Genomic DNA, 24462 nt, shown 5'->3' with positions numbered 1-24462 from the left:
CATCTGAAACTTATACTTTTTATTATTAATACTCAACACTTCATTTTGTTCATCATGTACAAAGAGAAAGAATAGTCTTATTTCAGCACTTATAATGGTAGATATCGGCATTATCCTTATTAGAAGTACCTTAATGATGTTTTTTTTTTTTTCTTTTTTGCAGTTTTGTCATGACATGGTTAAATTTGCTATTGAGAATACGTCAATCATTTTGAATACAAAAAAAGGTGAAGGTAAATACTTTCCCCCCGGTATTTGGTATATACAGAACCTGTACAATTAGCTGATTTTGTGTGGGTTTTCTGCTGTAAAAATTTTGGCATTATTTCAAAGAAAATGGCCAAGAAAAGAGAAAACAATGGCCAGGAGCAATGTTCTGCGCATGATTACGCACACAAGTGGTCACTACTTGTATGTTGCACTTCCGCCAGCCATTGTTACTGTGGTCAAGTTATGCAGTCTCAGTGGTTTTCGGCGACTTTGTCTCGCTTTGGGAAATACATTGTGTTGCAACCCCTTATGCAACACTGAGGAAATACCTCAGCAATGACAGCGGGTGAAGATGGGCAGCAGGAATATTAAACAGAACTGTACACAATTGAGTAGAAAACTTGGTGTGCATCAATATGAAGCAGTATCAAGAGATAGTACACATACAGCACATTGAAAAATAGTCCAACCCATTAAACTCTAACACATTTTGGGGTTTTATGTGGTAAATCGACACAAAGCAGGGTATAATTGTCAAAGTGGAAGGAAATTTATATATAGTTTAAAAAAAAAAAAAGAAAAAAAAAAGTGGTATGAATTTGAATTCAGACCCCTTTTCTTTGATACCCTTAAAGAAAAATAACACAACCACTTAATTTCAAATGAAAACCAGTAGCATCCCCAGAGTGCAATTTGATCCCATCTCTGGAAAACAAAGACAAATTATTTTATTTAGGGGTGTCAGAGTAGATGTGGCTCAAAGCAATTATGTCAAAATTTCAGATCTTTACTTCTAAAAAAAAAAATTCTTTAAAGTAGGCTGCATTCAACCACGTTTCCTTTGATACGCCTAAATAAAAATGGCTTACCTAATTAGTAAGCACAGCCAAAATGTGTAATTAAATATCTGAAAACCATTTTCCTTTAACCGCCCTTACTTTGACATGCCTAAATAAACAAAAATAAACAGACGTAGTTATTGAATAGAGGCCAAAACTATGGATGATTTTTCGTAAAAAATTTGGCAGATCCCCAGTTCAACTTCAACTCGCTCTATCAGATAAAATCCCAGTAAAAGGTATTGCAGTTTCATGTGACAAAATTTAAGAGCCAGGAATTATTTTTGCAAGGCACTGTATACACAGACAAACACACACAGAGAGGTCTGTAACTAAAATATGAAGGGGGGGGGAAATGTTTTCAATGAACAGAGAGGAACTGATAGAGTGTGAACTGCTTAGTTACATAAAGGTTCAGAACAATCAGTTATGTAATATCACAGTTTAATTCTTCCTGTCTGCATGGGGTGACATCACACGACTGACTCATATTTTTTTTATTATTTCTTCTTTCAAATAAACACAAGCAGTTTCAAAGACAGGAAAGTGAATGTCATCACACACCTGTTTTTCTTTGCTCCCCTGGTTCGGGTCAGTGTTCCTGATCGAAAAGAAAAACAGCCACTTCTTCTTCTTCGTGTGTCAACACCGGGGGAAGAGGGGACACAGTGTTTTGCCCTTCGTGAACCAAATGTGTTGTGACATGCTTGTTTGCAGAAACCGGAGACTGGGACCAATTTGGCCTTAAGGGGGGACTAAAGACTCCTGACAAGCCCAACTTAATCTGCTTCACAGCCGGACCTGAGCTGTAGGGGTGAAAATCTGACGGTTGGTATGTTTTTTTATTTTATTTTAATTTTTTTTAACAGTATCAGGTACACCTCTACGGACCACCCTGATGCCTGTAAAACAAGAGCTGATAAATTAGCATATTTAGAGTACAATATGAACATTATTTGTTTGGTTGTGCTGTTTATTGCAAATGACTTGAATTATTTCAGTGCCTTGTAGAGGGGTGGGAAAAAATGGACCGCTAACAGAGTTTATGTGCACACTGATACATTTTTCACTTTTCAATCAACCCCGTGGACACGAAAGCAGTTAGAGAGAAAAGAAAAGAAAAGAAAAAGTAACAGTGGAGAGACGAATTTCTTCTCTCAGGGCGTTGGAGAAGATTACACAGACTTATTGGAATTAGAATCATGCAAAATAAGGAGGAGGAAAATCATTTCCGAATGCATGGCGTCCCACATGCAAATTAATAAAGCTGTTTCCCTCTCTAATGCAGAGGAACACACAAAAGAGCTGAGATAAATAAATAAAATAAGAATAAAATGAATGAGAATACGGAACATTTTAGGGCTTTTCGGCTGTCAAGTAACAGTTTAAATAAAGAAGCGGGGGGAAAAAAAAGCCTGCACAAAATGAGACACGACGGAACTAATGTTTCACCTTTTAATAAGGGGTTGCACAAATGCATTTCAGCCGCACTCTCACGGAGATGAATCTGCACTTCAGCTTGGTTAGTTTCTCCACAATATTTTGCTGAAAGTCTCAGCAACATCAACACTGGAAAAACGTCCAGTGTACCTAAGTGTGTGTGTGTGTGTGTAATCTTCCATTACCACAGTGATGTCTATCCCAAACAAAGAGAGGGAGCAGGATAGGCCGGGCCGATGATGGCTCTAAATTCTGTGTGCAATTACGGTTTAGAGCCCAAGTCCAAAAAAAATGGGCAACAAAAAAAGCACAAACGCCTCGAAAACGTTTAAACAAGAATGGCTGCTTCGAAATGAAGGATCACAATATACTGCTGCCTCTATATGCAAATATCACCTCTGTATACATGTAATATCGTATTATAAATGTTTAGATAATTGAATCTATGCTGACAAGCATGGAGAAAGAGCTTATCTTAAAAAGATAGTCTAACACAATCCAAGGGAAACTTAACATAGACTCCTAAAACTAAGCTTTCCCTTTTTAATCACTAAACGTCTAGACCTACAGTAAATTATCCTCAGTTTGCAACAATTTAGAGAAAATAAGAAGAAAAAAATTTCAGAACTCTTAACATAATCCGTATTGGTAAAACTATTATAATCAAGTAAACATGAGATTTAAAGAAAAAGAAAAAAGGTTCAATAATATCACTTATGATTAGTAATATTTGTGTCTTATTCTATATTTTGCATATTTTTATTCATATTTTTTTTATTTTATGAGTTTTTATCACAGTTTTATTTCTTAAATTGTAAAACATACTGAAAGTTACATCCTGTCTGTCTGTACAAAGTGAAAAGATTCTTAAATATATATTTATTTACATGAAAAAGATCGAACATACTAATGCTGACACTGATGCCCAAACCAAAGTCTCTCAGGTTCTTAAAGGGGCAGTTCTGAGTTTTTGAAGTGAGGCTCTCTAAAGTTATTACTAGTGATAGCTGCCCTAGCCGTGACAGAAAAATGTCATGTTGCAGTCGGTTTATAGAAAGGTTAAGAAATTATCTGATTTCAGCCAGAAACATGTCTAGAAAGCTTTCCAATAAATAAAACAAAACACTAGATTAGCGGATCTTACCTGTTTGTGCAGGAGCTCTTGTTGTTTTCTCAGCCAAATAACATGCAACCAATGTAACTGCATATTATTTGCAGCTAGTCTTCCACTAATTAAATCTGCTATTATGTTGGTTTATCAAAAGAAATGTATGTTACACGTGTCTAACGCAGATTAAATAAACACATTTTATGTTTAAAACACCACTGGTTTGCAAAATACTGTAGATGTGTACTGGGGCAAAATGCGTGGCGTCCTATATTGGGATAGAGTATATTAATATGCTGTGTCATATTCTTTTTGTCTGACCATCTTGGGCTTAAAATTGAATGCTCTATAAATCTAAGTGCGCCCCCAAGAGGTTAAACAATCCCAAGCTCAAAAAATCAAAAAGTAGGTCAGACTGCCCATCTGTTGGAGCAACTCCAAGTATTTAGCGCGAGTGAATTTTCCAAGCAAACAGAGCCTTTGCATGGTGTCGCGTGAAATTAACTAATGTTATTGTCGGATCATTGCCGCGGCATTTTTGCAGCACCTACATTCCTTTTGTAGCAGTGGCGCATAAGTGTGCAGTTAATGGCGTCTTTAGCTGTAAAGGCTCATGCCATGATTTTTTCCGTATATTGAAAATAGGCAATGCAATCTGGCTTAACTGGTGATGAAACTAGCAGCTATACTGTCAAATCTGCAGGAAGACTTTGTTGAAACTCTATAGTGTGATTGATATATAACAATGTTTTCACTTTTCTACTTAACTCACTGAAATAACGGATCTTTCTAGTACAGCTAAAGAAACTACTCTTGATAACATCACAGAGCCTCACTTCAAAAATCTTAACTAGCCATTTATTTCTGCGTCAAACCCTTCTTCCTCTTTGCCGAGTTTGGTTCACCTGAACTTTCAAGATGTGTATAAAAATTCCAGAGATCCCAAGTTATTTATTAGTAGTGTCTTGGGGTGTGTGTGTGGGAGGGAGGGTGCATCTGATTTAAGGCTAACTCGATCAGTCTCAGTGTTATCCGAGGAGTTAGGGAGTACAGGCTGTTGAAGTAATGAATATTTAACAGCGTGATTAGGGGGGAAAAAAGCACTTACTGTTGAATAATGGTCTGCTTCTCTTCAAACGCACAAACACACATATCGACCTATTGCATGAGTGCTATAATATTGGGGTGTGACATAATTACAAAAATCATTTAACACACAGTCCGGTAGGTCCTCTCTGTGGCCAGTACTCCTGTGTGATATCTCTCAGCCCTTGAACTTGTGACACCAACTAATCATAGATCGGACCTTCAAATAACTAATAGAAGCCTCTGAAGTTTGTACATGATGAGTCATCAACTTGGGGGAGAGGGATCGTAAGGCATGTCTACTGAGTGCCTGAACCTACACTGAGTAAAATGTCCTGTGCAATAAATGAGGCCTCTTTAGTTAAAGACTATCTACAACAGTCTGAGTAAAAAAGAAAAAACAATCTTTCACAAGACAGCTGCCTTCCCGTTGCCTAGCCAGTTCCTCAACCCTGCCTTTTATCAGCTTCTTCTACAACTTTGTTGTAGCAGGTCTGCATAAGTGACAGTGCATAATGTTGGTTTTACACAATGTCCAAGCAAAGATTTCTGTGCGAGCCTTTCAGACTGTTGGTGTGATGTGAAGTAATGCTAGCAAGAACCAAGTGACAGGTGTTGTGTAGGATGGATTAAACAGGTGGTCTATAGGCTTCCGTTGCTATGAACTGAGACACATCAGCTTATTAGTAACAGTGGGACATCCTGATTACGACTGGTTCATAAAACACCATCCATACCTGACATATGAAATATTTTTACGAAGGTATAAAAGATCTCAAACAGCGTCTTGTTTGGACACCATCATCATCTGCAGCCTGCTGTCGAATTTCTACAGCGGGCTTGGCTCATGTGATGGCAACACTGGGCAGCCTGAATGAGCGGTGGTCTGTTCTGGTGCAGCTGCGTGTGAACTGGAGGACACTTCCACTGGAGACCTTTAAGGCACGTCCTTCCTCTCAGTAGCTTCTGGTGAAAACGTTCTTCACAGTAACACGAGTTCAGACTGACAAAAGAACTGAAGAAAACCAAAAGAAACTGTGTGTGTTTTTAAGCATGTGCGTGCTTGATTATTAGGAATGTCTTAAAATATCAAGAATTTCCCAGCTCCAAATGTGTCTTTGAAATCCTGGAGCAGATACACTAATGGTCATGGAGTAAAATATTCTACAGAAATCAGAAGAAAACACAGGAGTAAAAGACTCAGTCTTTCTGGCTTGTTGGTTGAACCAAGAACAATCTTCCTGGCATCACCAGGAGCAAATGGAACACAACTACTACAGATACTTAGAGAATAGTCAAATACTATACCAACAGAATACAAAACAAAATGTCTGGTCTCACAAGCAAAGTTACCATAAACAGCATGAATGTCTTTGTTATTCACAACGTTATTGTTGTTTTTATACCCTGTTTTTCTATAAGAATATCTTATTATCATTCATGATTGTATTTCTCATCAGCAAACAGCTCTTTAGGTGTCAAAGATATGGAGGAGAAGCGGGGGCAGAGAAGAAGAGGAGTGGGCAAGGGTTCAGGGGGAGGTGTCCAAGACAGGCTGTGTTGTGGCTCTAGTGAATGTGACGACGTCTAATTTCTAAATTGTCACGGGGCACATGGGCAGTTCTCTCCCGTTGCCGCTCTTGCTGTGGTTCCTCACAAGGCCCCAACAGGAGCCCTCAAACTGTGGCCCCTGTAGAAAACTAAAACAAGGTGATGCTTTGTCAAGATATCAATCACGCACAGTGACTTCTAGCACACTGGTGGCTATGAGGATGGAACTTGTTGAAGTGTAGCGCTTTTGTGGGATTAAAGACAATGTTGATTGATTGTATGTGGATGTAAAAGTAGAGTAGCTTTGGCCATTTTGAGAGGTTTAGCATCCTTTACCCCCTAAGGATGTCCTGATTTTTTTATTCCCATCTTCATTCTCTATCTTGCACAACAGTCTCTACCTGTTTTGCCTCTGCCACTCATTTGACGCCTCTTTCAGTCATCTCTTTGTGTCCCCATGAACTCAAGCTGCTTTGTGTCTATATAGTTCTAAGAAATACCCCTGATCTCCAAATACTTTGAACCTCTGTTGCTCTCCTCCTTCTTCCTCTTTGTCTCTTACACGTCAGACTCAATGCTAGAGAGTTTCTCGTACACATGGCCATTGCTTCCATTGAAGGGACGTGGGGGTCCGACTGCCAACATAGACCCGTGATGGTTCATCCCACCAAGGCTGAGCTCTTTTGGGAACCGGGGGGGCACATTGGACATCACCCCAGCTGTGGCAGATGCTGGCAGATATGACGTTGCACTCAATTGACTCCTGAAGTCACCTCTGCTGTTCTGGGCAACTTGTTGTTGCTGCTGCTGTTGCTTTGTCAGGTAATATTGTTTGGCTCCATGCATCAGACACTGGTCATCGCCGAAGGTGGGTATAAAGGGGTTTTGGTTTACCCGGTCAGGGTAAAGAGATTTGGATAAAGAGAATGCTGCCCCACCTCCACCTTCCATCAAAGATCTGTCTCTCATGTCTCTCTCTCCAATGGAGCGGCGGTGGAGGCCCTCACCACCTCTGAATAGTCCGAATGGGGAACCAGAGCCTTTTTGGCTCTCACCCCCATAAAACAATGGGTCTCTGTCCCTTTCCCTTTCTGAGCCCCCATGGCGTTCAAATATGTGTGCAAAGGGGCTGTTTTCTTCCATGTAGCGTTCTTTCTCCTTCAAACTAACACTCCTTGGTGGGGGCAGCATTCCTCCCATCCCAGGTCCTCCCATGCCTCCCCCTAAGCCTCCCATCAGACTTCCCATTCCACCTGATTCCTCTTTCTGAAGGTCAACAAATGTGTCGTACGAATGTTGACGCCTTAGCTGCTTCCCAAATCCTCCACTTTTTCTCCTCTGCTGGGCCTGAGATTGAGCCTGAGGGCCTGCGGCCATACATCCCACTCCTCCCCCACCTTTCCCTCCCCCCATTTGTTCCAAGGGGTGGTTATTGTCCTCACTGATATCGTAAAGGTTTCCTGTCTTTTTACAACCCTCACAACGCATGCAGGTTGCAGAGCTAGGGCGGCTGCCACCAGCTGAGGACCCACAGCCCATACCACTTGAATACCCACCACCTCCTCCATGAATGGATATCTGCTTGCCCCCACTAGCTCGACAGTTCCTGCACTCCCATTCTCCGCCTGCCAATCCAGACCCTGGTCCACCCTTTGAGTCAGACTTTTTGGGTTTGCTTTTCAGAAAGTCTTCAACTGGCACCAAGGAGGTGCATGTTGGCACTCCTCCATCTCTGTTTCCAGGGCCCTCCGTCAAGTCCACATGCTCCCACTGAGGGACTCCCTCTTTGGGACGAAACTGGTCGAGATAAAAGTCCCGAACACTCTCCTTTTCCCTGAAGAGGTAAGAGTTCCCATTGTTGTTTCCTCCTCCACCCCCTCGCTTACGTTCAGAGGGCAATAGTGGCGGGGAGACAGAGCGTTGGCTGTGGTAGTGGTGGTGGCTGATGTGGTAGGGTTTCCTCCTGTAACCCAGCTCAATTTCATCCAGTTCCCGTCTGGACTTTGCAGAGGCCGGCCTCTTTTTTAAGCTGTCTCGGTACTGTTTGCGCTTCTTGGCATTACCCTCCAAGTTTCCGTACGTTACAGTGTGTGTGGAAATGTCTGAAACATCTGAACGTATATTTCCATCATCGTCTCCTCTCCCCCCACAGTAGCTAGGTCCCGGAATGTAAGTGGAGCTTGAGGCACCACCTTTAAAGGAGAACTTCCCGTAGACGTCAGGCAGTCCTCCCTTAAAGCTCTGGCCTGAGGGAGGAGTCTGTCCAGACAACAGGTCAAACTTGCTCATGTTCCTGTGGGTCAGAGCTGAGCAAGGTTGGGTGGTGAAGATGGGAGCCACTCCCCCACCCAGGCTGTCACAGTCAAACATGCCACCCTCCAGAGAACTAGCACTGCCCAAACTGTGGGGTCTGTTGGGAGGAGGACCAGTGAGCCCTGGGGTTGAACCATGGTGGTGTAGATAGTGATCCTGGTACAAATTACTGTCCTTGAGATGAAGGTTGCCAAACGTCCTCTCCACTTCACTGATGTAGTCACTAAACATGTTGTCTTCAGGCATGTAAGGAGGTTTGCAGTCGGAATGGCCAGCCAAGCTGCGGCGATGCTCAGAGATGTCATAAACAGAAGAGTCTCGACGGATGAAGTCCAGGGCACTGTGTGGCGAGCCATTCACCCCTGACAGGGAGGCCATATTCTTGGCAGTGCGTAGCAGGCGCATGATGTTTGAATGGGTGTTGTTCATGGTGGCTGACGGGGAGTTCAATGCAGAGCTGCTCTTCTCTTCGATTTGGACCCCATGTATGCAGCTGTATATTCCCTGTAGAAAAGAGATATAGAGAAGGAGAAGCATTGTCAGTGTTGCACTTTAATGGTAAATGGCCTGTTCTTGTATAGTGCTTTATCAAGTCCAGAAGACCTCAAGCACTTCACACTACTTTCAGTCATTCAACCATTCAATGGATAGTGGCCACAGTAACCCTGGGGCAGTCTGACAGAGGCAAGGTACTACCGGACGCTTTGACCACCACTAGCAATGAGCTGTCTTTCCCAAGGATATAATGACAGAGGCGGACAGAGCCGGGATTGAACCACCAACTAATCGATTGACGATTCTTGCACAGCTATGATACAATGCTTCTGGCCACCATCTGCATAATTACCATTTTTGCATGTACAGTGTCTTGCAAAAGTATTTTTGCTGGATTTAGGTCTGACCTTTGACTGGATCATTCTCAAACATAAACACTCTGTATGTTCAAGGTCTGTCCTGCTGGAATATGAACCTCAACCCCAATATCAAGTCTTTAGAGGGCCCTAAAAAGGTTTTCTTCCAGCACTGCCCTGTTAGCACCATCCTAAATCTGCTACAGAAGAAGGAAATACATGTAAAAACTATAAAGTAATTTTTCATAGCTAAAACTGCTTCTCATTTATTCTCTTTAAAATATATTTATTTTATCCTATGAGGTATGAGAGTGTCTAAACACAAGAATGAAATAATTGTATTTTCCTGCCTACTTTGGTTCAGATTTTCAGTCTTTTCTAACAGGGATGCGCTTCTTTAATTAGCACTCCAGTCATTCCTTAGACTCATAGTTAAGGATAACACAAATGTTAAGTGACTATTTCTTAAAGTACCAGGAGCACTTAAAGAAATATTTCAAGACTAGTGCTGAAAAATAAATATGTCAGGCAATAAAAGTTTGGTTATCAACCTAATAAATAAACATGAATTATTCCTTCTACATTTTATTAGACTGTATTAAAAAAATGCTTAAAACTGCATCCTGACAAATGCTTAGTGTAGAGGACAAAAAGTTAGAACAGTCGTATATTGTGAGTAAATATCTATAAATGAATCTACATTTAACAGGATAAGGGAGAAAATCAAACGCAAGGTGATGCAGCATGTTCGCTGCTGTGAAACAGAATACAATTGATCAAACAGCACAACCCTGGAGAGAGAACGGAGCGACTTGATGCTAGGTGATTGATATGGGCAGAGGGATTATAAAACCCTTTCAGATCCACTGGTCAATACCTTCAATCAATGCAATTAGAATCCAGCTCAACTATTTCCTCTGGCAGTTATTAAAAACCTCAGTTTCACAAGCCTCTTGGCGCCGCTGGCAGCAACACAATTCCTACTGTAAGACAAAGGCCACACTAAGGGGGAGACAAGCTGAGCCCCTCAGAGACAGAAAGACAAACGGCTCCATTTGCATTCAGTGATGTACGATACAATATTCAGATAAAAATGGATGTTGAGCAGAGGGCAAACCAGGCGTGACAGATGAGAACCTTAAAGGAGCAGATCAATCGCTAAGACTGATTCTTCACAGGAGGTTGCTCTGGATAATGTAACGGCAGCTGGTCAAAACTCAGCTGATCTGCGGGATCAGAAGTCTTTTACAGTTTGGCGTCTTCTCCTCGAGACCCTCGTAGTTCTTCCACAGTTCACGCATTTCTGGTGATCTGGACTGCTGCAATGGCGCAGAAAAGGCTTTGTTCTAATATTTATTTTACAAGCAGTGATATTGCTTTCATTTCACAATCTGTTAATAGCAAGAGTTGTTGGGAAAGTAGGTGAAGCTGGAGAGGCACTTGGAGGAGGAAGACAAAAACAAACCCGTTCACCTGGTTTGCTGATATTTTGGGCTTTTTCCACACAGAAGCATCTCGCCCTGGTTACTGAATTTGTCACATTTTCCCTCAAAAAAAAAGAAAAAAAAGTACTCAAATGTACTTTCTGGTCAATTTAATTTTTTCACATTTTGTTACTTTAACAAGAGTTACTAAAAACAAGAATTAAATTGGCCTAATTTCCAAATTCCTCTTAGATAAACCTGTTTTCTCAACATTGAACAGTAACATCAATGCATAATTTTATTAGATATACTTTTACTGTTTTTGCCTCCAGCAGTTCATTAGTTTAATCATTCAACTTTTTTAACTGTTACTAGCTTAGTGAGTTTGTTGAATAACATGTTTAACTGTAAGGTTGCATTTTCATTCTTGTCAAACTCCTGTATATTGCATTTATTCCACAGACATGTAATATCCTGTTCAGATAACAGCACTGGACTTATTCCTTCATCTATTGTTATTTTAAAACCAAAACCGTAGCAGGTTATTTATAGTTATTCATAGTGAAACTAGACTCCTATAATGTTGAGGGTAACAAACTGTCTTCAAATATCACCAAATTATTAAGTAGAGTCCACTTGTGTGAATTTTAATCTTGGCATAAGTGCATTAAAGGCCTAAGAGGTGTTAGACAGCATTAGTGGCCATCTGGACAAGCTGCAAGTCAGAATACCCTAAAGTGGAAAACATTTTGGTGGCAGCCTCATGCTAAAGAGGGGTTTTCTCAGCAAGGAAGTGGATCAGAGTTGATAAGGATTTAGCTAAATACGGGACAATCATACACTGCAAAAAACACTAAATACTACTGAATATTTTTGTCAAGCTTTTAATGCAAACATCTCAGTACATTTGAAATAAGACAAGACTAACTTACAAGTAACTTTCCAGCAAGTTACAGAAGCTTGTTTTAAGGAAATACTTTGTTAATCTTGATTTTTAAAAAGTACCAGTTCCACTGGCATATTATCTCACTCCTCATAAGACATTCTTCCCAATGTTCTGAGTAAAATAATCTGTCAGTGGAACTAGAACTTTTCCATCAACATTAAAGACTTAAAACAAACTCCTGTGTCTCTAACTTAAAGTTACCTTTACGTTAGTTATGTCTTATTTCAACTCTACAAAGATATTTCTACTAGGAACTACACCAAAAATACTTGGTAAGATTTTGTGTTTTTGCAGTGTAGAGGATAACACTGTTAGAAATAATTAAAAAGCAAAACCTTCATAACCTTCATACTAAAGCACAGATTTACCTTCCATCAGAACAATGATCTCCAACACACAGAATGAGATGAAACAGTTAAGATGAAACAATAATTATGTGTTAGAATGGTCCAGTCAAAGTCCTAATCCTGTTGAGAATCAGTGGCAAAACTTGAAAACTGAACATCCCATCCATACTTACCTAGACTGAAAGGAATAAATAAATTAGATGTGCAAATCTGGTAGAGCTCTGCCCTAAAAGACTTGTAGCTGTAACTGCAGTGAACTACTGTGTGTCGGTTTATCACATGAAATCAAATAAAATTCCTGTTTGTGGCGATAACATGATGGGATGACAATACATTAAGAAGTGGGAACACTTTTTCTCTACCTTTACCTCAGTATAACTCTCCTTCCATAACAGATAAAGAACACCATCAGCTCTATGATCATGGATATCACAGTTAGAGAGGAACAAAACTGTAGATTGTGTAGCACCTCCTAACTTATCACGATCCAAACGTTGCGCATGTTTACGCTGCGACGCGCAAATGAACTTCCAAATAATTTGTTGCGAGAGCTGCGCAGAGTGCAGCGATCAAAACCTCTGATACGTTTACAGTTCTGAAGTCATCAGAGGCTTTTTAAATCAACACAACTCATTTGTCTGAGTGTTTTCAGGTGGGACCTGAAGGACCAGGCGAGTCTGAGGAGAGCAGCTCACCTGACCGCGTGACTCACGGCAACCGTGACGGATATCATTTCTCACTGCGCCGGGCCTAAAAGTTAATTGCGCCAATAGCAATAAGCTTTATTAGATTAGGCTGTGAAATTAAAGAAAACAGAATCTGTCTGAGGAGCAGAACAAGAGAGAGAGAGGAAAAGAAAGAAGAGAAAAAGGAAGAAATGGCTGCTGCTGAGGAGACAATGTTACAGTAAATGAGACATGGACGATATGACGCTTTGGACATTGGGTTGTGCTGAGATGATAGAGAGTCATAACTCCTGTTGATGTTTTCCTGCCCAGTGCTCTAAATGCAAATCACTTCTTTCTATGAGTGTCTGCCCAGAATATTTTCTCATATTGAATCATCTCACTGTAGTCGTGGACACGCGCAGCTCATTCATTTTACCAGGCTGCGGTACGGACGGGCGTAATTTCTGCCATTAAGGACGATCGCTGAATGTTCCACAAAGCTTAATTGGTCTCTGTTCCAGCCACCCATACAAATTGTAATGATGCAATAACAATAATAATAGAAAAGGAAAAAAAACCAAAACATAAGCGAGCGGCTCGGCTCTGAAAATGAGAAGTCAAATGGCGTTTGAGAGGCAAATGGAAATCAGGGTTTGCGCCACAGTTTTCATGAAAAATTCAATACTGTTCCAGATTCGGCTATCCTGGATCCCCGGTAACTTTACGATCGTTTTAAAATATAAATGACCAAATATTCACTGTGGATTTATGGCCGATACATCTGCTATAAGCAGACTCAAAGTATGGAAGAGAGACTGGAAGGAACCAAAAGAGTGCAGAAGGAACCGAGGACATCCAAATGGACAGAAAGATGCAATGACACAAGGAGGCAATGGAGGGAAGACACATGGAAAGAAAGAAGCAAAACAAAGAAACAAGAAAAAATGGAAGCTATGGAAAAATGGAGGATTCAATACAGGAAGGGTAGAAGGAAAAAAGTATGGATACAAGGAAGGAAGAAAAACAGTGAAAGGACAAACAAATGTAAGACAGAAGAAGGAAAGAAAGAATGAATGAATCAACTTCAGAAGTAAATAAAGAGCGAAGGACAAAAGAACAGAACGATCCAACAAAACAAGGGAGGTTAAAAAGACAAAGAATCCTGCAATCAAGAAGGAAGGAAGGACGCAAAAACGAAAGGAATGATGGACACAAGGGAGGTATATAAGGAGGAGGGAACATAAAGGATAAGTAGGTAAGAACAGAGGCAAATATGCATGAAAGAACAGACATATAAGGAAGGACAGAAGTGAGGACAACATTTTGTCAGCTAATAATGATCTGAAAGTACAAATACTTCATTTGTACTTGTACTTTTGTACATTTCAGACAACCCCCCCCCCCCAAAACAATAATGAAGCTCTGTATTATTCCAGACTGCCTACAACACACATCAACAAAATAAAACGACCATTATGGAGATAGTAATGAAAGCTGGGCACTCAAGCATGATCAGAGAGCATGGAAACGATTTTAGCTTTGCTTTCTGGCTGCACAGCTCCGTCAAGGTAACGGCACACCGAATGGAGAGAGAAACAGAGAGAGAGAGAGAGAGAGGAAGAGCAGCAACATGTGGCTCCTCTGCTGTAAATTAGCCACGTGGTTCAGCCTGCACAGGTTCACCTTCAGAGGCATGCAGTGAATTACACCACAGCCAAGTCAAAACAATTGGGATGCAAATCCAACACCTTGAGGTGACTTTGGTCTCCCGGGACGAGGTAATCTACCCTCACTGGTTCAGAGGCTGATTTTTTTTTTTTCTTCCTTGAGTGAATTATTGATTTCAGCTCAGCATTTTGTAAATGTTTACCTCATGGGCTCCAGGAATGCCTATGAATCACAAGAAAAACTAAAGAGGAGAGCTTGTTGTTTTCTGTAAGCGACGAAAGGGAACGTCTGCCGACCTGTGGCCATCAGAAAATGGAAAATAAATACAATGCCTTAAAAAAAAACCATTTAATCTGTTTGTACTTTTCTACATTTGGTAACTGTAAAGGGAAAGGAAACAATTTTGTAAAAGGCAAAAAACAAAAATTGTATTAAATATATTCCAACTTTTTCTCAGTTAAGAAGTCTTTAGTGGTATTTCGGTCTGCAGAATCCATTTCAGACTGAACAAAGTGTCGGTGAACATCAATTTTCAAGGGCTGACAAAGATTCTTAACTGGATTTAAGCCTGCTCTTTGACTAGGCCATTCAGTCATATGGATATGCCTTAACCCTTCCAAATAAGGGTCAGTGGAACAAATTCAAGAATTATTTGCTACAGGAAATAGATGGTTGAAAAAATGCTTTTGAATTCAAAGTTTAATGTTTTAAAATGATTCTATCAGGGTCTTTAGTGCATGGAGGGACATGAATATGTAAGGACATGAATACTACTCAACTCGTCTGAACCATCTTACACTGTAAAAAAGAAAAAAAGCAAATTTCTACAGTTAATCGCCGGCTGCTGTTGTTGCCAGAACTCCATTATAAAATCTGAGGTAAAATATTTCTTTCTTTCTCTTTTTCCTTCTGTCTTTCAGCGTTACATGGCACCGTCAGTTTTAAATTGTTTTTTAGCATACAAAATTTTCCTCTCACAATTTTACAGTTTATGGCCATTAAATATGCAGTATTTTTTTTACAGTGTATATTCGGGATGTCGTGCAGTCCTCACTCCCGTTTGGCCCCCCAACCCCTTCTCCCTCTGTCGCCTCTCACCCTGCTGACGCTGAAGACGAAGCCGGGCTGGCCGGAGCAGACGCCCATGAAGCAGAAGCGCAGCTGCCAGTAGAACCAGTGCTCGCAGATGAAGGTGATGAGGGACAGAGCCATGGCGGCGCCCAGCATGTAGAAGACCCCGGCCATGTTGTCCACGTCCAGCTGGCTGGACATCACCTCGTTCTTCTCGTGGTGGCAGATCCCCGTCAGCCACAGGGACTCCAGCTCCTCCATCTCACCTGGAGGAGGGGGAATGACATTGTAGAGAGGGAATATTAGGGGAAGGACGAAGGCAGGGAGAAGGTGAGGACTGCAACAGATGGTATGACGGGGGAAGGAAGCGGGGAGAGATGGATGAGGGGCGGAGAGGGGGAGGCATAAGGAGTTGATGGAGCACTAAAACAGGCAGTAGAGGCGTACAATGAAAGGTTGGGAAGTGGTGGGAATGGACATAAAACACACAGCTGAGAGGATGTGATGTCGTAAAGAATTGGCGTGGGACGGCTTGAGACGCGGAAGTGATGACGCAGCAGATGAAACAAGGGTTTAATAAACGGTTTGAGGGTTTGCGAGGGACGAGGGCAGCGGCCTTCACAGCAAGACCGGCCAGTAGAAACACACACACACACAGTCGCATGTCGATGACATCAAACGGTTCGGTCCCAGCATATGTTCGCAGGTGCGTATGACGGCGCTCCGTCAGCTCGCGGTCCCGTTTGTGGGTCACATTCTGTTTCATCACAAGCTGCTCTCAATCAGAGCCGAGAGAGGCATGGTGGGAATCGCTTAATTAATCATACAGTCAGCGGTAAGAACAGTTCTCCAAATGCAATTTATCTGTGTGAATTACCAAGACTAGCTAACAACGTCAAAGTCAGTATGTGATTTGTACCGTAATTTCCGCACTACGAGTCGCTACTGTGAACACTGCGATGTGAGTGATGTACGAGTTTATACCAAAAAAAGGCTGGAGTGATCAGAAGGACGGCACAAGTTAAAGGACAAATTCACCACCAGATGTAGACTGCCATCAGTCTTTTTTTGTTAAATACTGAGACTGATCAAACTTGAACTGGATGAATAAATATACAGAGTATTTAAAGCTTCAGACTAAGCCTGCTGCAATAAATCAATTAATCGCGTGACAAATTAAAATGCGCTCGGTAATTTCCACTTGCGTGGCTGTTCATTTTTCTCGTGTCTCTCTCTCTCTTTCTACCAAAGACTGGATGACAAAAGTCTTAAGTCTGGTCCATTGGTCTCCACAAGCTCCTTTTTAAAAGGCAATTCTGTTCACAGAGACTTCATAATCCATTTGATTTATTAAATGTCTTCCAGTTCCAGTGTTAAATGTTCATTAGAAATTCAAGTTTATTGATCTTTGACACATGTACTTGCATTATTATTCCACTACCTTTGTATCACTTGAAAATGATCTCAAAACAACAATATTATTATTTATCATTTGGGATAATGTATCGTCCAGCAGAATTTGTTGTCGCGACTGGCCTATTTCAAGCTGATCAAACCTTTTTCCGATGAGAACATAAAGAGAATCTCCAACAATAATTTGTGGCATTAGAATCACTTCAGATTTAGACAAGTATAATAAAAACACTCAGTGAGCAGGTTAAACTTTTTTGAGATCTTCTGATTTTATGCAGCAAGTCTTGGTTGATCAGAAAAAGGTCAAGCCACGTGAAAATTTTCTATTTTATAGAAAAAAAAACTGGAATTAAATGTGTGGTTTCTGTTTTTGTAGGACAGCTCTTGTATATACGTTTTGCTCCTGCCTGCGTCAAACAACCCACACACTCCCTCCACAGCGAACCACGGGGCTTTCCGCGTGAGCCGGATCCCTTTCTAGGCCACTAGGAGCCGAGTGGACGGCAAGGCGTGGCAAAGTGACATTGAAATCCTCAGAGGTTGTGAGATAGGGGCCACTCGGTTCCTGCAGTGGCACGGGATGGAGGGGGAGTGTTACAGCGAGCCGACCCATATTCACGTACAAACATACACAAGCGACTCTGAAAGTTGGGACGAATGTAGCCAGATCAGAAACTGCTGGTACTGGTGATCGATAAGTAGGAATCGATAAATGGAGAAAACTTATTAGACTCTTAGGATGTAGGCTGACGAAAATAATCATCTCTCTTAAATACGCAGAATCTCGACACTTTCTCACTCGTTTCACACGCATCGACTCATTTTCAGAGGGCTGACCCATATTCACATGTGCGCGCCTTCACACATGCACTCTCACACAGCACCCAGTGTCGAAATACACCAGGAGCTATGCTGGCACCCCTAACTGGGACACAATGAAGCGGGCCTCCGGACGGCCCTCGTTTCAGGAGGCTCACAATGTGCTGGAGCACGTCCAGCCGAGTTGGCTCCGAGACGCGAGAAAACCTCCAGACACATTAAACTTCTCTTACATTTTCCGTTCTGCGTTTAATTGCGTATCAAAAAAGGTCAGCCTGATTATACAGCGGGTGCAGCTGCTGAGTTTGGCATGGGCTGGCTTTCAGTACGACAAAGTTTGAAAGATGTTTCAAATCAACTTAAATGGGCAGTATGATGTAAAAATCGACTTCTTTGACCTTTACATCATGTTGTAATGTTATTCCCTCATCAAAAACATACCAGGAGTTTTGCTTTGGTTCTTTCATGCATGTTTGAGAAATCCTTTAATCTCCATGGCAACCATTCGACTGTCCAAAACGCCTGGTTGGACCTAGCTCCACCTTCGAGACCCAGTTCCTCCTTGGGCCTACAGTTTCCATGCTTCCACCTCTCCCCTTGACTTCCCCCACTCGGCTCCTTCAGACTAGCCAGCAGCAATTAGCAACCACCTGGTGGAGCTGCGCATCAGCTGAGCTCATTATACGAGCTGCTTCTCAGTGCAAAGCTGGTCAAAACGTTGAAGGGTTAATAGAGGTGATGACTTCCTGTAGGCGGAGCTTCAGAAAGAGCAGGAGTTTCTTAAAGACACAGAGGCCCAATTTCAAGGTGTTTAATTACAAAGTCAAATTTCTTTTAAGTCATATTTGATTCATACAGCATTTTTGTAACAACTGAAGTTACCATAGTTACTTGATTGTGCTGTAAAATGACACTATATGTCTGGAAAACACATAAAACTGCAATTTAAGAATGTCTGTCAGACCGTTCCTACTGTTTGAACTCTTTTTAATGAGATGTCAGAAAAGGCAACAGATTAAACAGAGTTTTCTCCAGATGTTCAAACCTTGGAGTAGATGGATGCAGTTCTGCCCCCCCCACCTGTAGCTGCGTAAACATAGCCATTGGCTGAAAGAAGATTCCCCAACACTTTTACTCTCTGTTTTAAAGGTGCAACAACAATGGTGTTTTTTTGTGTGTTGTTGTTAGAGAAATACAACAATGAAACATCAGCTTTTTCCTATCTGGATAAGTTAACCTCTGAGGAAGCAGAATACAAAACCTGTATTAATATTCTCAAGATAAAATACTTAAAAATTTCTTCTTCTTCTTTTATTTCTAGGCAAACTATATTTAAATCAGTACATCAGTGCCCCTTTGACTCTGTTTTAAAAATGTATAAAGTAGAAAGCTCTGGTTTAAATAACTTAAAACAGGTTGAACATGCATGTGGACTTATTGCTTGTTTTTAAGCTGATACTGGCTTCTAGACTCCCAGAGCAAAAAGGGGAAACGCATACTGGGAGAACTGGTTCACCTGGCCAATCGACACAGAAATTCTATTTCGTATAAAGAGCCGTTATTATAAAAAGTTTGTTGAAATGTAATCGATGAAAAGCAGAAAAATGCCAAATATTTGGCCTAATAAGCACAAGAGAACAGCAAAGATTGCTGAGAATTTTATCAAACAAATGATTTAAACTTAAATATACAATAATAACATAAAATACGTACATGTGCAGTAATATTTTACTAGCACTTTGTGGTACAGACCTTCTGTATGAAAATGATTAGCTGTACTCTACCGCTTCAATCTGCACAAAGAGCGACTTTCAGACGACATTTAATTGCCACTTGTAGACACCTAATAATGCTCAAGTTGGAGCTGGAATAAAGCAGCGTTTCAAAAGCAAAAACCCTGGAGAGTTTGGGCAAAGTCTTATGAAAGCCAAGCGCGATCATAAAGCCGAGGATCCCCACAGCGGAGCTAAATCACAGGTTGCATTAAAGCTCGGCCTTATCTTTCCTTTTCTAAATCTACTTTACATGTAAGTCGCAAAGCCAATCAGAGACCAGTTCCTTAGAAAAGCCAGATTTCTTGTCTCATACATGCTAATCAGATGGATAACGGCTTAAAACACGATAACGTATTGTCCTGGAAACGGCGTTGTTGCACCCTTAAGGCACTGTACTTTATAGAAATACAGCAGCAAATTCAGAAATGGAGACCAAAAATAAAGAGAACTAAAGTGTGTTGAAAATACACTTTAGTTTTATGTATCTGTCCCCTACAGGTTTAAAGGGAAAGCAGCTCAAACCGTTTTCCTGTCTGAAGCACGGATTGATGTGAGCATAGTGAACAAAACCTCTTATCTTTGAAACCTCAGAGGACTTTCTGTGACAATCTCCGACTTCTTTTTTTCTTATAGAAAACGCAACAACAATGGAGAATTAAAATACGCATCTGAAGATGATTGGAAATATATATATAAAAACCCAAATTATCTGTACACAGTTGTCCATCCTTAAAGGTCTAGGCATGGGTAGCTGCCAGTAGACATGACAGGCTGACATTTGTTGATTAGCTGCTGAATGGAGCAACAGCATGAATGCAGATACGTTAAAGAGATAGCACACGGACAAGAGCAGTCAGCTTGATTAAAGTTGAAAGAATCTGGATTTTTATCGACAGGGGAGTTGAGCTATAAAAGTTGAGAAAAACTAGAAGATATTTTTTCAGCTCTAAGCCTTAAAAACAAGAGTTTCACTCATCAATCTGGCTTCAACTGAGTCAACTTTAGTCTCTTCGTCGTTTCGTTGCATGTCGTCTGCTTGAAGAACCTTACACCCCAGTTTCTCTCTATATAGACTCTACAAATTATTATTTTACTGTCAGTAAAATTATTATTAGAAAATTATTATTTGTAATAATAATTACAAATTATTATTTTACTGTCAGCTGAAGACAAGAGGCAACAGTAATAGCAAAATAATGCTTCCACATCCCCTTCCTTCACATTTAAAAATGTAGGATACTTAGTTTTGTCATCAAATATATATTTCTGGACATGTTGAAAATTTTCCCCCCATGAGCGCCACAGCTCTGGTATCTCATGGTGCCCATATACATCACTGCTGCAGAAACAAAGCAGCTATGAGTCATATAATCCAGCGGCGGCCCAATAATAACATCACTTAATCTTACTCTGCGCTATGCAGATGCCTCCTTGGACGGTTGAAACTGAAAGAGCAACTTAAGGCACGCCTTACTTGGATTTATTCAGTTGTCAAATGGGGTCACGTAAAGTTCATTTAAGCTTCATTCCCAGTTGAAGAAAACAATAAAACCTTACAAAAAGTAACACACCCGGTCATGACGCAGCAGAATGCTGTGAACTCCATCTCACTTCTCTCACTATAAACAATATTAAAAGTGATGCCCATACTTTAAAGACAGGCCTCTATGTTCGATAAATCTAATTCATGATCTCACGTTCAGACTCAACTAACAAGGGTTTTTCAAAATGGCAGCATGTACGACACAATAGAAAACAGTGTGACAGCAGCTTTACACTTCTTAACAGAACTTTTAGTTTTTGACCACTGTGATATTTTGAGTTTTCACGTGTTTTGCTTGACAAACAGAAACAGAGCTATTTTTGTCTCTCTCCTGGATGAGATATTGTCTTAGATCAGATATTTTCTCTGAATCTTTCACCAGAGATTGACAGCTGTAAGGCTCCTGACTTCAAACAGTCATGGCGTCCTTTCAGAGCCGAGCTCTGTTTAGTTTTAGCTAAATGGATCAAAATCAATTTGATGAAATGTCAACTCTTTTGGAGGCAGCACTTTCGATCACACTGGCAAAAGCAAAATGTAGAAGGACCCAGTGTCGTTGCTTTAAAAGGTGATGCAGATGTTCCAGTATTTTTTTGTCGACCCGAATATTGCCTGTATGTCTTCTGCTGTATACCTCTGCTACTTTCTGCCATCTACCTCCTTCAACTTCTTTTAAATCTGATTAATACAATTATCAGATGAGTAGAAGCTAGCTTACGCATGCAATGGTTAGCATGGAGCAGAGAAACAGCAATGCGTGGTTCATTATTGTTCTGCTTTATTCATTTTTCTTTGCAAGAAGACTATTTAAAATGATCTTCTTAGTGACTTTAAACGCCTTTCTTTATTGATGTTAGCAAATTTATCCCAAGAATAGATTTGCGGCCAACTTGTCAATATGCTCTTTTGCCAATTTCTTCCTCCTTCAAGCTTTACTTCAGCAGTGTCTTCATGCGCCCAGCTACAAGCAATTCCCCTTACGAGGACAGTGTTATCAGCGTTAGAACAGATAACAAGTTGGCTTCATCCTTTCCCGCTCGCGTCAAGGTCGTTGAGAATTTGTGATCAGTTAAAATACGGTCGCATATCTGATGCATTCGCACGCTACTAAACCGCTAATCACATCAGTGCAGGCTTCCCGCGCGATGGAGTTGCAGGGAGCGCTAAGCATCTATGAATAAAAACGGTGCGGGAAGCGGCGAGCTGCGCTCACCGTCGCCGAAAAGCTGCAGGATGGCCAGGTCCACGTGTCTCTTCCACCCAGACTCCTTCTGGATGGCGATGCCGTATCCCGTGGTGGCAAAGATGTAGCCGCTGCCTATGGTCACCAGCTTGCAGCCCTCGTCCCTGCCAGCCATGTAGTTCAGGACGGCGGCGTCGTAAATGAAAGCATCCAGTTTGCTGAGGAAGGAGGGGAAAGAGACAGAGAGAACGGCAGGGAGAGAGACAGATAGGTTGCAATTAATTAGCACTTAGAAGTCAGACAGCTCCAGCTACAACACTCCAATTAACCTGCTAAATAGCACTAAGCCGCCGATAAGAGTAATAGACTTTCACTTGGTTTTGCCAGTGGCTGAGGCTGGCACGCAGGCTGGCGAAAAGGAACACGCGGAGGAAACTGAAGAGGGGGAGTGAAGGTATTATTAAGGTTGTATTACAGTCCTATTCACGTTTAGACTCAGTAGCAAAGAAAATTATTTTTTTGTTATTTCTACTGTTTGGCAATGAGCTTCTTGTTTCTTTCGTTTTTTGAGAGTTCACAAAAAAACTAATACATGTTAATTCAGGCAAAGTATTGAAAAAAGATCTTTTAAAAACGCATCAAATGTTGGTTTTCAACGCCATTCGGTAATTAATATTTCCATTGCATCATTATGCTGTAAGTACAATCTGCCCTCATCCAGTTCTTCACATCTAGAGCACTTCTCTTCTATTCCATATATTCATATAGGTCTTTACCCGGCCTTCAGACTCTGCAGAGCTTCGTTGACGTTCCTCTGATGGAACGCGGTAAAAAATTGCTGCTCTCTGTCAAAAAGTTTTTCTTAAATGGCAGAAAATGCTATTTTTCTCTAATAAGATTCAGATTTCTGTAAGTGTGCTGTAATGTAAAACCAAGACGTTTTCGTCCCTCTCTTCTGAGCCTAGATACTGAGATCAAGCTGGTGAAGACTCACATCAGCATGTCAAATGCTTGAAGTGGCTCCAACAGCATTGCAGTCTGACTTACTTTCTCTTCAACATAATTCATTTAATTTTACCACTTCACAGCAGTTATAGATTTTGTGTAAGGTGTTAAACTTTCAACTTCAGGTGGTAAAACGATCATCAAGGACACAAAGAAAAGCAAAACAATAAATTGAGAAAAATATTTTATAAACATGGCAGGACTTGATGTTGAACTTTTCTTTTTGATTTATTTTTCTTCTTAGAAAAATGCTTCAAAATGGGTTTTGAACGCAGCTACACACACCAAAATAAGTGGAAAGTTAAGAAACAGGCATGCCGACAACCTGAACCTCAAACTTTCACAAAGACAGTTCCCTCTCCAGGAAAATATTCAGCAACTTCCCCTCTAAAAAAAGTAAGATTCATCAAACGTCTCTCAGCTTACCCAATTAATTGGAACTTCAAATTAATGGTGAACAAAAACTTCTGGGAGAACTGGCCTGATCTCTGCTGGGAACAATGCTTTTCAATCTGGTTGTAAACATGTCTAAACCATGTCGAGGTCTTTACCCGGCCTTCAGACTCTGCAGAGCTTCGTTGACGTTCCTCTGATGGAACGCGGTCATGTAGGTGTGCATCTCTGGATAGTTGTTCCTGATGTTTCTCTCCGTGCTCCCGTTCGGGACCGTGCCAAACCGGAACGGAGGAGAGAATTTATTGGGACTCTGGAACTAATTACAGGAAAAGAAATAAAAAAAATCTTCACAGCTTTTTTTTTTTTTAAGTGATACAACAGGACCGCTCTAGGTTAGAAACCCTCAACCTTACCTTCTTGTCCGAGAGACCCGTGACTTGATCCACATATTCCTCTTGGATCATGAAAGCAGCCAGGTTGGCAGTGTACGAGGCCAGGAAAATGACAGCGAAGAAGGCCCACACTGACACCATGATTTTACTGGTGGTGCCTTTGGGGTTCTGGACTGGCACAGAGTTGTTGAAGACGAGACCCCAAAGCAGCCAGATGGCCTTACCGATGGTGAAAGACGGGCCGTGAGGCTCTGAAAGAGACAGGCAAGGTTTGTTAAAAAAAGGTAACATTTGGATGACTTTCTGAACCAGTGGCTTATAAAATAATTTACAATTGTTTTTGTTTTCATTTTGCTATGTTACAATTTAAAAATGAAGGTTTTTTGGGGGGGAGAGGGGAATTAAAATGATCAA

The 24462-nt window shown here is 41.0% G+C and overlaps 1 protein-coding gene across 4 annotated transcripts in view; it reads right to left on the bottom strand.

The window, feature by feature from the left end:
- The window catches only part of grin2ba (glutamate receptor, ionotropic, N-methyl D-aspartate 2B, genome duplicate a), a 178285-nt gene continuing 153823 nt past the window's right edge, over window positions 1–24462 (bottom strand). For all 4 annotated transcript variants that reach the window (XM_028041981.1, XM_028041983.1, XM_028041980.1 and 1 more), the window contains 5 exons: window positions 24070–24299; window positions 23812–23972; window positions 22286–22473; window positions 15550–15788; window positions 1–9051 (listed from right to left, as the gene is read on the bottom strand). In XM_028041981.1, the coding sequence (XP_027897782.1) occupies window positions 6793–9051; window positions 15550–15788; window positions 22286–22473; window positions 23812–23972; window positions 24070–24299 (3077 nt within the window). In that variant the 3' untranslated portion in view covers window positions 1–6792. The remainder of the gene's footprint in view (window positions 9052–15549; window positions 15789–22285; window positions 22474–23811; window positions 23973–24069; window positions 24300–24462) is intronic.

Source organism: Xiphophorus couchianus, chromosome 16 (genome assembly GCF_001444195.1).
Source record: "Xiphophorus couchianus chromosome 16, X_couchianus-1.0, whole genome shotgun sequence".
Classification (NCBI taxonomy): Eukaryota; Metazoa; Chordata; class Actinopteri; order Cyprinodontiformes; family Poeciliidae; genus Xiphophorus; species Xiphophorus couchianus.
This window is presented reverse-complemented; position numbering and strand designations above follow the sequence as displayed.